At 37.4% G+C, this 14,839-nt stretch overlaps 2 protein-coding genes across 5 annotated transcripts in view; both read right to left on the minus strand.

Moving 5' to 3' along the window:
• ciao2b (cytosolic iron-sulfur assembly component 2B) lies at positions 1–2,387 on the minus strand. The gene is made up of 5 exons (XM_077612867.1): positions 2,243–2,387; positions 841–918; positions 617–742; positions 385–430; positions 1–319 (listed from the first exon to the last, which is right to left on the minus strand). The coding sequence occupies exons 1-5, from the start codon at positions 2,369–2,371 to the stop codon at positions 216–218; spliced, it is 483 nt and encodes a 160-aa protein (XP_077468993.1). The 5' UTR covers positions 2,372–2,387; the 3' UTR covers positions 1–215.
• The window catches only part of LOC144084439 (galectin-related protein B-like), a 16,025-nt gene continuing 3,496 nt past the window's right edge, over positions 2,311–14,839 (minus strand). The window contains exons 4-6 of one of the 4 annotated variants that reach the window (XM_077612865.1): positions 12,333–12,513; positions 9,278–9,429; positions 2,311–2,452 (exon numbers count right to left, since the gene is read on the minus strand). In XM_077612865.1, the coding sequence (XP_077468991.1) occupies positions 9,286–9,429; positions 12,333–12,513 (325 nt within the window). In that variant the 3' untranslated portion in view covers positions 2,311–2,452; positions 9,278–9,285. Of the gene's footprint in view, positions 2,453–4,515; positions 5,272–8,694; positions 9,430–12,332; positions 12,514–14,839 lie in introns of those variants that run through there. The other 3 variants (XR_013303814.1, XM_077612864.1, XM_077612863.1) reach the window with 3 other exon arrangements.

The following is a 14,839-nucleotide window of genomic DNA, read 5'->3' on the forward strand; positions in this document are numbered from 1 at the left end:
TGGATTTTGAACAACAACACTTTTATTACCTTTTCAATAGAAATGTAACCACAACCTATAAATTGGTTAAAATGTCTCCTATGTTTTAGGCATCATACGATTGTGCAAGAGTACATGATGAAATGCTGGTGGTGGGGGCGTGCTTCACACATGTAAAACACAGATTCTCATTTCTGTGGAGTACTCAACTACCTCAAGTAGGGAACAGTCCCTGTTCATGACACACTCCTAGCGGACAAACACTGGTTGACCACCTCTAGCAGCGACGAATTCTCCAACGCAGCTGCCACTCGCTCTTTGTCGGCTAGCTGCTTGTTCACTGCAGGGACAGGAAGCAAGGTCAAATCCAAAAATCTCACTCTAGCCGGCGAAAATGTGTTTTACCTGCTTCCTCGGAGGCATGTGTCCCGGGCGTAATGTGCACGTCGATCTAGAGGCGACCAAAAAAAGCTTGCTTTTTAGAGTAGAATTTCATTCTTTCATTCATTGAAATCATTTTCAAAATCATTTCCAACATCATTGGCAATTTGACAGAGTCTATAAGGCCCTCTCAGTTATGATGGATTGGACGGCTAGCATTGTCAATCCATGAGTGTAACCTTTAACCCGGTCGTACCTTGAATCGGTCGGGCAGCGAGCGCAGCAGCTTGACTTTTATAGAAAGTCCGATAAGTGTAACCATGCTGCAGTGGGGAATGGTGGGTGTGAACTCCACATTTACGTTGCTGTCGGCGTCATTCACCTCCACACCGAGAAATCAACAAGGTGATTTTTAAGGATTTCATTACAATTAAAAAAAAAACTAATATAGACATTTTATCAGATCTTATGCAAACCTACTTTCACTCGGACTTGCTCCACCACGTTAAGTTCCTCCAGAGAAAGTGGATGTTCGGGATCATTGATGGATCGAATAAGATGTTCTATCCGTTAAAGACAACAGCTTAACCTTATCAAGTCATCACATAATGGAATAGACAAATACAGTCGTACCTCTACTTACGAAATTAATTGGTTCCAGAACTTTTTTCGTAACTTGAAAATTTCGTCAGTAAAGCAGTACTTTATATGTAAATTCTCTAATTCGTTCCACGGTCCTCAGACAACTACCAACTAAACCCTTTAAAATTGGTCAACGTGTCCCAATTTTGTATGAAAGATGTGAGAACCAAAATTTGAGAGATTATAAGAAAATGATTTATTAATGTCTTAAAATGAATAACAAGCATACAAAATCTATCCGTGTTGAAGCATATGCACACACGCATTTCCCTATGACCCAACGGCGTCAGAAAGATGTCCACTTTGCAGTATATTTTAGACTTTTACGTTCCTCATGCGTGTGTGAAATTATGTGCCGTGTTGCATTTGTACATTGTTTTTAATCGCTTAATAAGGGGAATTGCAATCATTAATAAGGGGAGCATTTAGACGAGATGGACAGGGCATGATATGCACACGCGCATTCCTCTTCGACCCGCCCGCGTCAGAAAGGTGCAGTTTGTAGCAAATTTTAGACTTTTATAGTGAGGATAAAGCGGTTCAATGAATGAATGTGGGCCCTATCTGCTATGTGTGTGTGTATTTGCAAATACGTACCGCGCTGCATTGTACGGTATTTACAAACAACCCTCAAAAGGTTGCATCTGAAAGTCAGGGTGGAGGCAGGGCAAATAGAGCCAACCCAGGAGAAGAGCGGTATAAAAATTTAAAACAAAATTAGAATTAAGTTTAGTGTAAGGTTAGATTAAACTAATTTTTGAGTGTCTGCATCGTAACCCAAGTTCATTAAAATTTATTTATGTTATGTTACGAACGCGTTGCCGTGGAAAAAGTCTCCTTCCCTCTCTCTCCCCTCCGCGAAATCTGTCTAATTTTAGTACAATTAAACACATTTTAGTACTATTAAACCACTAGTTATTTGTTACTTTGTAAATAGATGGCGAATTACAACAAATAAAAATGTTTTTCCAATCCAATATCCTGGACTTGGGTTTTTTTCAGAGGGTTGGAACGAATTAATTTGTTTTTAGTTCATTTCTATGGAAAACGTTCATTTGAGTTACGAGTAAATCGACATACGAGCTCAGTCTCGAGGTACCACTGTAATACTTTGAACATTATTTTCAAGATGATTTCATAGAATAGTAAGATTTGACAACATCTTAAAAATTGTGTACTAACTCACGATCTATAAAGTAGAAAGCAATTAAGCAGGGTTTTAATGACAACTAAAAAGGATATCAAAAATTTCCCTGTCATCGATAGGGTCGTGCACGTCCTCGTCCTCGTCGGATGCCGTCTGCCGCCTCACGTCGGACCGTTGGAAAATGACCGGGTTGGCGTTTTCCAAATGGGTGCCAACAGACATTTTTAAAACGGTACGTTGAGCCACAAAAGAAAACAACTTGAGACCTTCAGCTCGTGTAATGGAAGGCTCGTGGTCCACTGCCTGTTACAAAAACAAAACACACTTCCTGAAAAAACTGCGCATGCGCATATTTCCCCATGTGATAGCACTTCAGGCTACAGGTGGCGACATAACTCATTGGAGAAATATTCACAACCGTTTATGGTCTACTTAATCTACATTCAACCTTTGTTTTGCATAACAATCCTAGACCGTATTACCCAGATGTACGGAAGCTTATTGCATTCACCTTTAAAAAAATGTTTTTCAAATTAATGTATTTTTGGAGTTGTTGTTTTTAATTAATATTTTTTTTAAACCTTCGTTTTTCAAATTAATTAATTTTCTTGGTTTTTATTTAATTCATTTTTGTCTTCCTCGTTTTTCAAATTAATTTTTTCCCGGGTTGTTTTTAGAATATTTTTTTCTTTGTTTTTCAAACTAATTAATTTTTGGCGTTGTTTTTTTAATTCATTATTTTTTCAAAACTCCGTTTTCCAAATTCATTATTTTTGGGGTGCTGTTTTTGTAATTATTTTTTTTCTTTTTCGTTTTTCAAATTAATTAATTTTTGGGTTTGTTTTTTAATTTTTTTCGTTTTTCTCATTTCTCAATTTCTGAACCGCTTTTGTCCTCACCGGGGTTGCGGGGGGTGCTGGAGCCTATCCAGGCTGACTCTGGGCCAGAGGCGGGGGACACCCTGAATTGGCGGCCAGCCAATCGCAGGGCACAAGGAGACAAACAACCATTCAAGCTCACACTCATACCTAGGGGCAATCAGCCAACCATTCATGTCTTTGGAATGTAGGAGGAAACAGGAGTACCTGGAGAAAACCCACACAGGTTGGGGAGAACATGCAAACTCCACACAGGTGGACCAACCTGGATTTGAACCCAGGACCCTCACTGTGAGCCCAACACGCTAACCAATCAGCCGCCAGGCCTCCCTTCTTTTTTTAAATTAATTAAATGTTTTTAAAAAATGAATTAAAAAAAACAACCTCAGAAAATTAAATAATTTTTAAAAACGGAGGTTTCAAAAAATAATTAATTCAAAAAACAACCCCAAAAATAAATTAATTTGAAAAACGGACAGGGCTTCCTTTTTAAATTCTTTTTTTTAGGTGAATTCAATAAGCTCCCGTAAATTAAAATGTATTTTAGTGGAGCAAATGTGTTTATTACATTCGGTCTTCCTGCCAGTGTAGGCTACTGACACAAGATGGGCTCCACCGCATCTGGACATCTACTTTCATATACGCGATGTCTATGCTGTTACCAACGCATTTAACATTTCCGAGAAAAGCAGAACGTGTCGTATTCATACATAGCAGAGACATTTAATAGATACGGTTCTATTAAATTTGAAAGCATTTATAAATATCCGGTGTCTGTCAAATAATCCAAACAGACTTTGATTTAGTCTCATTGCAATCCAGATGAACTAAATCAGTGCTATTATAGCCAATAAAAATTATAAATAACATATAGGTACATAGCTAGGTTTTCAATTTTTCAATTTTACTTTTCTTTTTCTTTTTTATCCATTTTTTTTTACAAAAGCAGTTAAGAAAGGGGGTTGGGATTGTGGAAGTCTGGACTAAAAACAGCAGCGGAGTACTTAGGTTATTTTTGGGGTTATACTGCACCGCAGAAAACACTGCACTGAAAAATGATACTTTCGTTTATTTTGTGGTTTAAAAAATATATACCCAAAATAAAATGCCTGCAGCTCTTCCATACATATACCAGAACATTTTGATTGTTATTCATGGCTTTAAATTTGAGTTCATTGGGCCCCCATGCACACAAACTCACAATGCTGGTTATGCTGCAATAGATAAAACCCCAAAAACTCAGACGACACTTCAGAGTTTGTGACTTTTGTTGGGTAATCCTAAAATGCTTTAATGACACGTTGAATGCCTCAGTCATGTATACAAGTCTATTTTCTCAGCTTGTTCTTGACTCCTTACTAATTCCAAAAGGAAGGGTTATTTTTTTTATAACTATGTACATCTAAAGTCCAATAACACGTAGAGATATCAAATAAATCTGTGGCAAGATGTGACATCTACTTCACGACAAATAGGTGTGAAATATCATTTAAAAACAACACAATTTTTAATGATCAAATTACAATCAGAACATTCATATCTTCACACTTTAAAGGAATGCAACGGTGTCTTGAGATAAGAGCTACCAGACTTCGGAGTTTCCTTGAATTTTAACTCTGGGTGTTTTTTTTTTTGCTATGACTTGAAAAAACAAACTCTAGATAAAAGCGCTACGGAGCAAATCTCAAGGCACCACTCAAGATAGAAACCTGAATATTTTGTGAATAATGCTTTCGTCAACAACTATACAAAACGTACCAGTTTGTGTCTTTTGCTTCCCATTCTGAGTGCAGAGTACATGTAAAACTGACATTTCAAAATTGCAAGTGTGGAAGAGCTAATTAAGTTTCTCTGCAGCTATTAAGTTTAGGAAAAAGACCATTGTGTAAACAAATTTCACCTCTATGGTATAGCAACACTCATTTCATCATTTCGTAACAATTCAACCACTTGAATCAGGTCCAAATTTTACAACAACAATAAAAACAGACTTCAAATCTTTCTGTACCAAAAAACATTTGTCTCTCCAAAGTTAACAACAAATAGGTTACAATTATTCACCTAGGCTTTTCATTCCTAATGCAAGTGAATGTGCTTGCTAAAAAAAGAAAAATGTGTCATTACAATAGTGTACTGTAAAAGCCTGCGATGGAGAGCCAAGCAGAGTCGACACATGCACAGAGCACGTTTTGTTCTGCTGCTGCAGTAATGATGCAATAGGCTGGACGGGCGTTTCCGGTTTGCCTATAAAAAGTGGGGAAAAAGCTGTGGCTGTGTGATTGCAGGAAACTGTAGAGGAGTTAAGAAGGAAAGTCTAATTTGGGGTGTTTTACATTTGTGTAATCGCCACCCATGTTAACTAATTGCCTACCTTTGACACAACAGATTAATGCCAACACTCCCAGTCAAAATGGATCGGACGCCTGTTGCCTTCAAAAGCAGCCAATGAGTGGAATGCTTGTACTGTGCATGGTCCATATTTGCCAATACGAATAAAATTACTTTTACACTCAGTCAAAATCTTTCGACCTTTTCTCTCACTCAAATTAAACTGAATGCTTTCCTGTCTAATTAAATGCAAGCAGAAAGGAATCTATTTTGTTATTGTTTGTTCTATAAAGTCATTGGCTACATTTCCATGTGGCCTATAACACTTCCAAAATTGGTTTTTTAGCAGTAACCTAGTTTTGCAAGACCATGTAAATGCATTTAAAAAAAGCTCATATTCCTTGAAAACCACGGACTTTTAGCCCTTTTGTAACTGTATTTACTCGCATATAAGCCGCCCCTCGTATAAGCCTCACCCTTAAAATTGCCTTAAAATTGTTGAATTTTACAATTTATCGCCCCCTGATTCACAATTTTCACCTCCAAATTCATGGTTTTAATAGGGGTGTGTTACTTTGAAGGGAAAAGTCTTGAGAAATGCGGTTTTTCTGAGATACTGTATGAATCAAAAGTACATTATTAGGTCAATATAATAAAGGTGTTAAAATGCCTGTCTTTGTAAATGCAAAATATCAAATTATTCAATTTGGAAAAAAGTCTATCTTGATGAGAACCTAATGCTTTTTAATGAATTACAATTCTGTTACCAGAAGTTTAAGATGTTGTGGCGACCAAATTGCTTCTAATCTCGAAATTATTTCGATTTTTTTTATGGTTCATATTACTGCAAGACTTGTCACTTTCGAACAAGAAATAAAAAGAAAAAAAATCAAAGCGGAATTTCGTTTCATTTCATAATATCAAACGTACAATTTTCTTTCAGAGTTCACCAAGTCTCTGGGTGCAATAATAGCATGAGATACACATTACGCAGGTATCCAAGCTGATATTTTAACGATCCACCACAAGACCTTTGATCAGCCTTAAATACTATTGGGATGTGCTGACATGGTAAACGCAACGGATCTATTGAGGCTACTGCCGTCTGTCCAGTCAGGGCACGTTTCTAACTGCGGTGAACTGACGATGCCATGAGCGAGCGGTGGCAAAAACCAGTGAGTTTTTTCACTTTTTATGCAAGATACGTTTTATTTCTTGAATTTCAGTCATAGACGTCAAAATAAATTTCGTTTAGTGTTTTATCTGTTTATCTTTTGTCTATTTTGAAATAAATGACCGTATTGGCCACATTGTCTTGCGTCATGGCGTTATGGTGTTTCGTCTTTGTCACCTTGCAGTTTCATGCAGGTCGTCTTTTTCTGCGCATATAAGCCATACCCTCAATTCAGTCATCATTTTTTGTCCGACAAATGTGCCTTATATACGAGTGAATACGGTAAGTGAATATCTGGCCATTTAAACCAACTCATTTTGGTTTGTGAGCCACATTAATGCCAGCTAGATGGCGCCAGGTGTTTTTAAGGCGAATGCTGAACATTTTGATGCTTAATGCAGTTATTTCAATTTTGTTGTTTTATCACAGTATATTGATTAATTTACATTTCAAAAACCAAAAGCCATTAATTTACAAATGTTATTGAACTTTACATATTTAAGTGTTCCGATATTTGATGTGAGAGACCATTTTTGCATGACTTGCCTGAGCCAAAATAACATGCTTTTTCTCTCTCGAATAAATTGTTAGAATCATTTGGTTCAGATGCACTGTTATTATTTTCTGTATAAAAATGGAATCTTAGGGTTCAAAAAGTATTTTTTCAAACCTGAGTCTTCAAAAAGACAGGGTCATCTCATAATCAGGATCGTCTTAAATTCGGGCCAATACGGTGTTAGGATTTGGGTTTTGTTTTAACTTACTCACAATTTCTTAAAGTGGTATACCCACCAACAGGAGGTTTAAACCAAAGGGCCTTTTAAAAAAAAAAAATTAATAGTCAATGATGATTTGCGTTCTCTGTGCATGATCACAGTCATGTGAAAAGAACACTGAGCGATGAATGACCATGTTCACTCATGATTGTAAACAGATCATTTTGAATTGGAATATTGACCTCAATTCCAAAATTAGGACTATGTCCATCCTTGCAATGTCTTGTCCTAAATTTTAGCTGCATGAAGCGCTGAAAATATTTTCCAAATATGATGTAGACTAAGTGATTTTAACTCACTGGCTCCCATTGATGGCGATATATGTCCATTTCATTTTGACTTCAATTATAAACTGTTACTGTTAAGAGAAACAGTATATACATTCAAAACATTATGACAATCTGACCCTGTATAAAGTTAGAACCAAAAACATTTCTATCGTCTCACACTGCTAGAAAATTAGTAATTTGCACAACACTCCTGATTACTATCATTTGTATATCTAATTCTGCCCACCATTTCACATCCAACAAAATGTGACTAATGAAGGGATTTAAAAATGCAAATTACACTCCAAAATGCCCACTAGTCAGAATTCTACTTCCAGATCGTCTTCTTCCTCTTTTGGATAATTTAGGATTTTAGGTCATGTGTTGCCGTGACAACCAAACAGAAGGAATCCCCCAGGGAAGGCAGATGTGGCTGGAATACTCCACCCATCTTTCCGTTTGCGACTTTTAGTGCAATGATCTAAAGTGGGATTCACTTTCACTATATAAAATGTTTTATGACCCCATGGCAGTGAATTAAAAGGTTCAATTAGATATGCTTGGAAATTAGATGTGCAAGGGTGTTTTTGTGTGCACAATCTTGCTGATTTCAATGTAACCAGTCCTAAATGAATGAAAAGGGCAAAAGAGAGATGCTGCGGCTTTTCAGGTTTTTTTAACAGTTAACTTAAAATCTTTAACTTGGAAAAAAAAAAGGAGATTTTGAGTCGGTCATTTTTAACCGCTTGATGCCCAAATGTATATTTAGTGAATATGCATGAACAGTAATGGAGGAATACATAAGATTTTTTTTAAAATTATTATATAAGTATTTAAAAAAATGTTTTTTTTTTTTTTAAAGCAAAAAAAATGAAACTAAATAGATTTTTGTAATGATCGGGCAGTATAGGTATCAAGGGCATAATAAAACTAATATTTTTAAATTAAATAGAAAAATAAGGAAATGACAAGAAGGGTTGCTGAGAGATTTAACTTCTTGCATTTTTATTGTATGATTTTTTTTGTAAAAATTAAACTAAGATTATTTAAATAGATTTTTTCTTTATTTTTTTTTAAATGAAGTTTTAAAGAATGAAAATAGCAATAACAAACGTTGAGATAATGTTTAAGTTTTAATACTTTTGACTCAAAATTAAAATGTGCTTTCAATTCACTGAAAAAAATGTAAGTTAATATAGCAAACTGGATAAATTGAAAAGTAAAGATGCTGTGATGTTCAAATTTGGAATTTGGTGTTTAAAAAAAACCTATAATTAAATAAAAACTAAAATATAATGACATCTGATAAAAAAGAACAGCATGTACATGCTCATGTTGTTAAAATTACATTTGAAAACAAATAGAACATTTGAACTTAATCTTTGAGTAACTCATTAGCTGAAACTGATGAGAACGAATGTTGACCTCTTTAGTCAAAACTATTAAACGCAACCAGTATGTTAAACAATGCTTCCATCTTTAAACAAGGAAAATTTTAAATAGCATACACCGATGTTTTAAGGTTCAAATCAACTAAAAAAGGATAAACCATTAGGGGGGAGAAACCACATTAAAATAAGACTATGAAGTGGAGTAGCCTTGTTGTGTATGCTACCTTTGCATTTGCGTGTTGGTGCGTGTGCTCAAGTCCTTAATGCACACATCCTCAACTTGGCGAATGTTGTGCGCGAGTGTGTGCCTACGTGTGCAGTCAGCCCAGTTTGGTGATCTGTAGGTCTCCGTCTATCCGCACCGTGTCGATGGAGGCCAAAGATTTTACTTTGTGGTAAAAGTCAAAGAGCTGGTGTCCGTCCACGAATATCCTGAACCTTTGGTGCTCACAGTGGATCTCCACCTGGAAATGCAGACATCAGATAAACCTTTGATGACAGTAAAACAAGAAAGGCATCAAAATAAGTCCTAATCTGTAGTCCTGTTTACTTTTATCAGGGACTCGGACGTTTCGTCGAAAGACGTTTGGTCCCCGGATGTTTGGTCGAACGGACGTTTGGTAGAACGGACGTTTGGTAGAACGGACGTTTGGTCGCTGGGTTGTTACTGTTGAAACCAGCTCTCAAAATTATAATCATGAGAGAGAGTTTAATATCTAAATATCTAATATTAAAATAGCAACAGTAAACTCTCTGTCATAATTTGACAGCAAGCGAACCCGGCGACCAAACGTCCGGTCGACCAAACGTCCGGTCGACCAAACGTCCGGTCGACCAAACGTCCGGTCGACCAAACGTCCGGTCGACCAAACGTCCGGTCGACCAAACGTCCGGTCGACCAAACGTCCGGTCGACCAAACGTCCGGTCGACCAAACGTCCGGTCGACCAAACGTCCGGTCGACCAAACGTCCGGTCGACCAAACGTCCGGTCACGCTTTTATCATCACGATGCTCTTACATAAACTGCGCATAACACAAGCATGAGGCTCAAAAGTCTCACAGTATTGGACCTTATTTGAAAAACGGCTGAGCGACCCATGTGCTGGTCGTCACCACGTTAAGAATTATTAGAGCAGAATGTGTGACTTTCCTCAGGTCATGTGGGTGAAATTCATATCACATATGTTATCTACAGCTGCGCAGGTGCAGAAAGAACAGCATGTATCTGCGTGAATGTGGAATTTCCTGTTTGCTTGTCAGTTGCGCAGAGCCAGAAACGCGCATATTTGCTCTTTGGGACCCCCAGATTAGCTCATTCTGTTTATAAACTTGCAATTGCAATCTTCTGTCTACTCTACTCCAAGATGAGCTTTTTCACTAACAAACTCACCAAATGTAATTTTTTGTCGACGATACTAATTTTCATTATCAATTTTGGAGTAATCTTTAGATGATAATACTAATAACAACACCCACTTTTTATCGGAAAAACGACTACTGCTTTTGTGCTTTGGTAGGGAGATATCAGCAATGATAATATTTTTACATTGAAAAACATGTTAATTTACTTTGCTTTTAATGTGGTGAAGCAGCAACGATCATCACCAATATTTGTGTACATTTCCACTTACACCCTCTTCAGCCTCAAAATATTTCTACGACTACAGATAACAATTAATATGATAACATGGCCACGTCACTTATTCATCGCCTGTAATGTCTGAAAACTGTCTAAAAGTCACCCAAATGTATGGATGTATGCATTTAAGAAGGATAAGTCCCTCCTAGCGCACATTCTATAGGGCCAGGGCTTAACAATGGTGATTGCAATGAGTCTTCCTGAAACAGAAACATCAAACAAAAGATGATCTGTTACCCAGATCCAGAGCTACCAACCGCCATCGACCCCATTTCACAAGTACCCTTATCCCATTTCCGGGGTTTTTCCAGCGTGAATGCGATTCACGCAAAATCGATATAAAATGTAAAAAGAAAATAACATAGGACAATTTAAATCAAACTGTTATTATCATGTTTTTTACATTAATTGAATTATGTAATTAATTGTAATTAAGTAATATTTGAAGAAAAGTAATAAAATAATGCGTTTAAAAACATGACATTACTTATTTTTTCATCACTCGAGCTGGAAGTTGTTCAGGGTCCGTAGACATCAATTTTTGGTGACATTAGGTCACTGTGAAAAATTAGATTTTGGAATAATTTTGGAGATTTATGTAATTAATGCTGATAAAACTTTGATGACAATGACTATTGTTATTAAAGGCAACATTGTTTTAAATAAAAATATTTTCAGATGGTGGTGTCCCTTGAGATTTTTTCAATGCAAAAAATGTGCCCCAACTCAAAAAAGGTTGAGAAACACTGGACTAATCTACTATATGTTGATTTTCTCTTTGTAGGAACACTTCTGAAATACAGGGTGAAACAAAAAATAATGGAAACTTCCAAACAATCCACGGAAACCAAGAGTGATGGAAGAAAAATATTTTGATCATAGTAATCGAAACCTTTAAAACATGCCATTTCAGAAAAAAAAAGGATGGAATTTGTATCTGTTACAAAAATTGCGTCCTTGACACAGTACATTCCTGTACATTTGCATTCTTAAAATTAGGAGATTAAAGTAATTTTGTTGTTTATTTTGATGTGACGTGAACTGGAAGTTTTATGGTTTCACAGGCTTCAATTTTTGGCGATAGAAAGTCTGTGTGAGGACAAAACTGCTTTTCAATAAATATTAGGAGAAAGTCATAAAATTATTAGATTAAAACTGTAAAATTACTAATTTTCATATAACTCCAACCAGAAGTTGTTTGGGGTCCACGGACATTAACTCTTGGCTATGAGAGGTCGGTTTGAAATTTTAATTTTTAAATACTTTTTGATTCCTGTTAATAAAACATTGATGAGAACAACTTTATATTGTCAATATAGGCAACAGTTTGAAATGAGAAGATTTTCAGATGGTGGTGTGACTTGAGTTTTTGAAATGCAAAAAGTGTGCACAGCTCAAAAGAAGTTGGGAAACACTGGTTTACAATATATACAAAAAAAAACGATTTGTCTAAAAAAATCCGAGGAGAAGTCCAACTGCTTTGTTGAGACTGCAATTATTGTGTAGGACAAAACCGCGACAAGTTTTATGACTGTCATTGAGGCGCATTTTCGTTTTCATGGACCGAAGACAATAAACAAGTACTCATTGTCAACACAAAAACTACAATCATGACACACCGTTGGTACTCTCACGCTACCCACTCAGAAAAATTCTGAAATCACAAACACGCAATATTTTTCAAAAGCAAGCAAAACCACTTTCTTTCATTCATGAAGATGTTTTACCCTGAAAGGCTGATCTGGGATGAAGGGAAAGTAGGCGGTGGAGGCCTCTGCCTCTGTCCACTTGCCGGCCACGCGAGCGCTGCGCAGGAACTGGCGGTCCGAGAAGCGGGCGGTAAGTTTAAGAGCCACATCATAGGCTACCTCCTCCTTGTCCCTGCCGCAGGTCAGGCTCACGTCAAAGCTGAAAGGGTTAAAGAGAAATGAAAGGAGTCAACATGGGGATTGCCAGATGTTTGAGTCCATGGGCTAATCTGGGATGAGAGCTGGAATGAATCATAATCTCCGTTGCTCGTTTGGGCGCCTATGAGCACACGTGCGGAAACTGGAGATGAACGATTTTTAGAGGCCTTACGTAAGAGTCAGGACATCCGGAGGTTACGCTGCATTAGGCTGGGTGATCTGGCTAAAAATGAATTTTACCCCCTATTTTCCCAGTTATTTTCACTTATTTTTGAAACCCGATTTTTAATTCGGGCAGATGAGTGGTTAGCGTGTTGGCCTCGCAATGCGGGACCTGGGTTCAAATCCAGGTCGGTCCACCTGTGTGGAGTTTGCATGTTGCCTGCGTGGGTTTTCTCCGGGTACTCCGGTTTCCTCCCACATTCCAAAGACATGCATGGTAGGCTGATTGGACACTCTAAATTGCCCATAGGTATGAGTGTGAGCGTGAATGGTTGTTTGTCTCCTTGTGCCCTGTGATTTGCTGGCCACCAATTCAGGGTGTCCCCCGCCTCTGGCCCGAAGTCAGCTGGGATAGGCTCCAGCAACCCCCGTTACCCTAGTGAGGATGAAGCGGTTAAAAAAATGAAATTCTTTTTAACTGGTAGTTTTACAGACTGCAATAAAGTAAAGAGTAGTCAACACTTTACATGGGAAGTATTAACATCAAATTAAAATGCCTCTCGCAAACAATGCTAATACAGTGGTACCTCGACCTACGATCAGCTCGTGGTACGACATGCTCGTGGTACGACAAGCTCGTGGTACAACGAAAATTTCGATCGAATAATTTGCCCGTGATACGATCAAAATTTCGAGATGCGACCAAGCCAGGTGGCCATGACGTGAGAGGCTGTTTATCATTGTAGCGTCTTTTTTTGCCGCATCTCTTTCGTGTATTACCGATATCTACAAGCACTGAACGATTTATCCAGACGAGTTTCGACCAGAAAAAGCACAATGCGCATGCGCGAGCAAAAAGAGGGCTTTCTGGGTAATGAAGTTTACTCGTGCACACAACACCCATAGGCAATGGCACCCTTTCTCAGAATAAAACTTCATTACCCACAATCAATACGAGGGTAAGCTCAGCTACTGCATTGCCTGATATTCTGTCCTTAGCCTTAGCTCCCACGATCGCTCATTCAAGACTTCTCGTTGGCAAGTGGTCGTGCGTTATCCTATTGTGAGGACATTTGTGTGCATCATTTTCGGAATATTTTGAAGGAAATACAACAGCAAACAGTCCATCGATAGCGAACGTGAGGGTGGAGGCGTGGCAAACCGCTAACCCGGAAAACAAAGGTAACAAAAGATTAAAACAAAATTAGAATTCAGTTTTGTGTAAAGTTACATTAAACGTATGTTTGTGTGCGTCTGTATATATTAATCCAAGTTAATTTAAATTTGTTTGTTCGTTTACGAGTGCCGTGGATAAAGTCCCCCCGAATACCCCCACCGTCGCCTCCGTGTATGCCGCTGTCTCTACCCTCCGCGTCGAATTGTACTTCTATTAAACACATTTTATTACTATTAAATCACTCGTTATTTATTACTTTGTCAATATATGGCGAATTAGAAGAAATAAAACATTTTTTTCAATCCAATATCCTGTTTTGGTGTTTTTTCAGACGGTTGGAACGAATTAATTTGTTTTCAATTCATTTCAATGGGAAACGTTCGCTCGAGTTACGAAAAGCTCGACATACGATCTCAGTCTCGGAACGGATTACAATCATATGTCGAGGTACCACTGTACTAATACGTAACATCTACAATAGAAACAAAAATACGAAACCAAAAAACAAACAACATTAAAATTCAAAAATAAGTCATTTAACAATGCTTGGAATTCATTAAAAGTGCAAACATTGGACACTGGAGGCAGCTAACAGAGGAGCAAGGACCTTAGTCACAATACTAAAAGGCAATAGAGGAATTAGAATAACGCTTGTTGCTATTTCACTTTTTTTGACTGCGCAATAAGAGGATATACCGGTGTGTAAATATTTTCTTTAGCGTTTCAATTATGTTTATGCATATTAGCATGTAAAGGATATACTCTCCTTTAATGGGCAGTATATGTCATTTTTTTACGTGTTTGTTGTGTGCCTAACTGTATTTAGGCTACCCTACCACCATGTTCGATTGATTAAGAGTGTGATAATACGTATATATAAGATAAATATAGAGCAATCATAGAAACCTCTAAAGTGTCCCAATACTTAAGTGCAGTTACAACATCAATTTTATGCTGGTTGTGGTCAGCTGCAGTGAGCAATGAAGTC

The sequence above is a fragment of the Stigmatopora argus genome, chromosome 11 (genome assembly GCF_051989625.1).
Source record: "Stigmatopora argus isolate UIUO_Sarg chromosome 11, RoL_Sarg_1.0, whole genome shotgun sequence".
NCBI classification, from domain to species: Eukaryota; Metazoa; Chordata; class Actinopteri; order Syngnathiformes; family Syngnathidae; genus Stigmatopora; species Stigmatopora argus.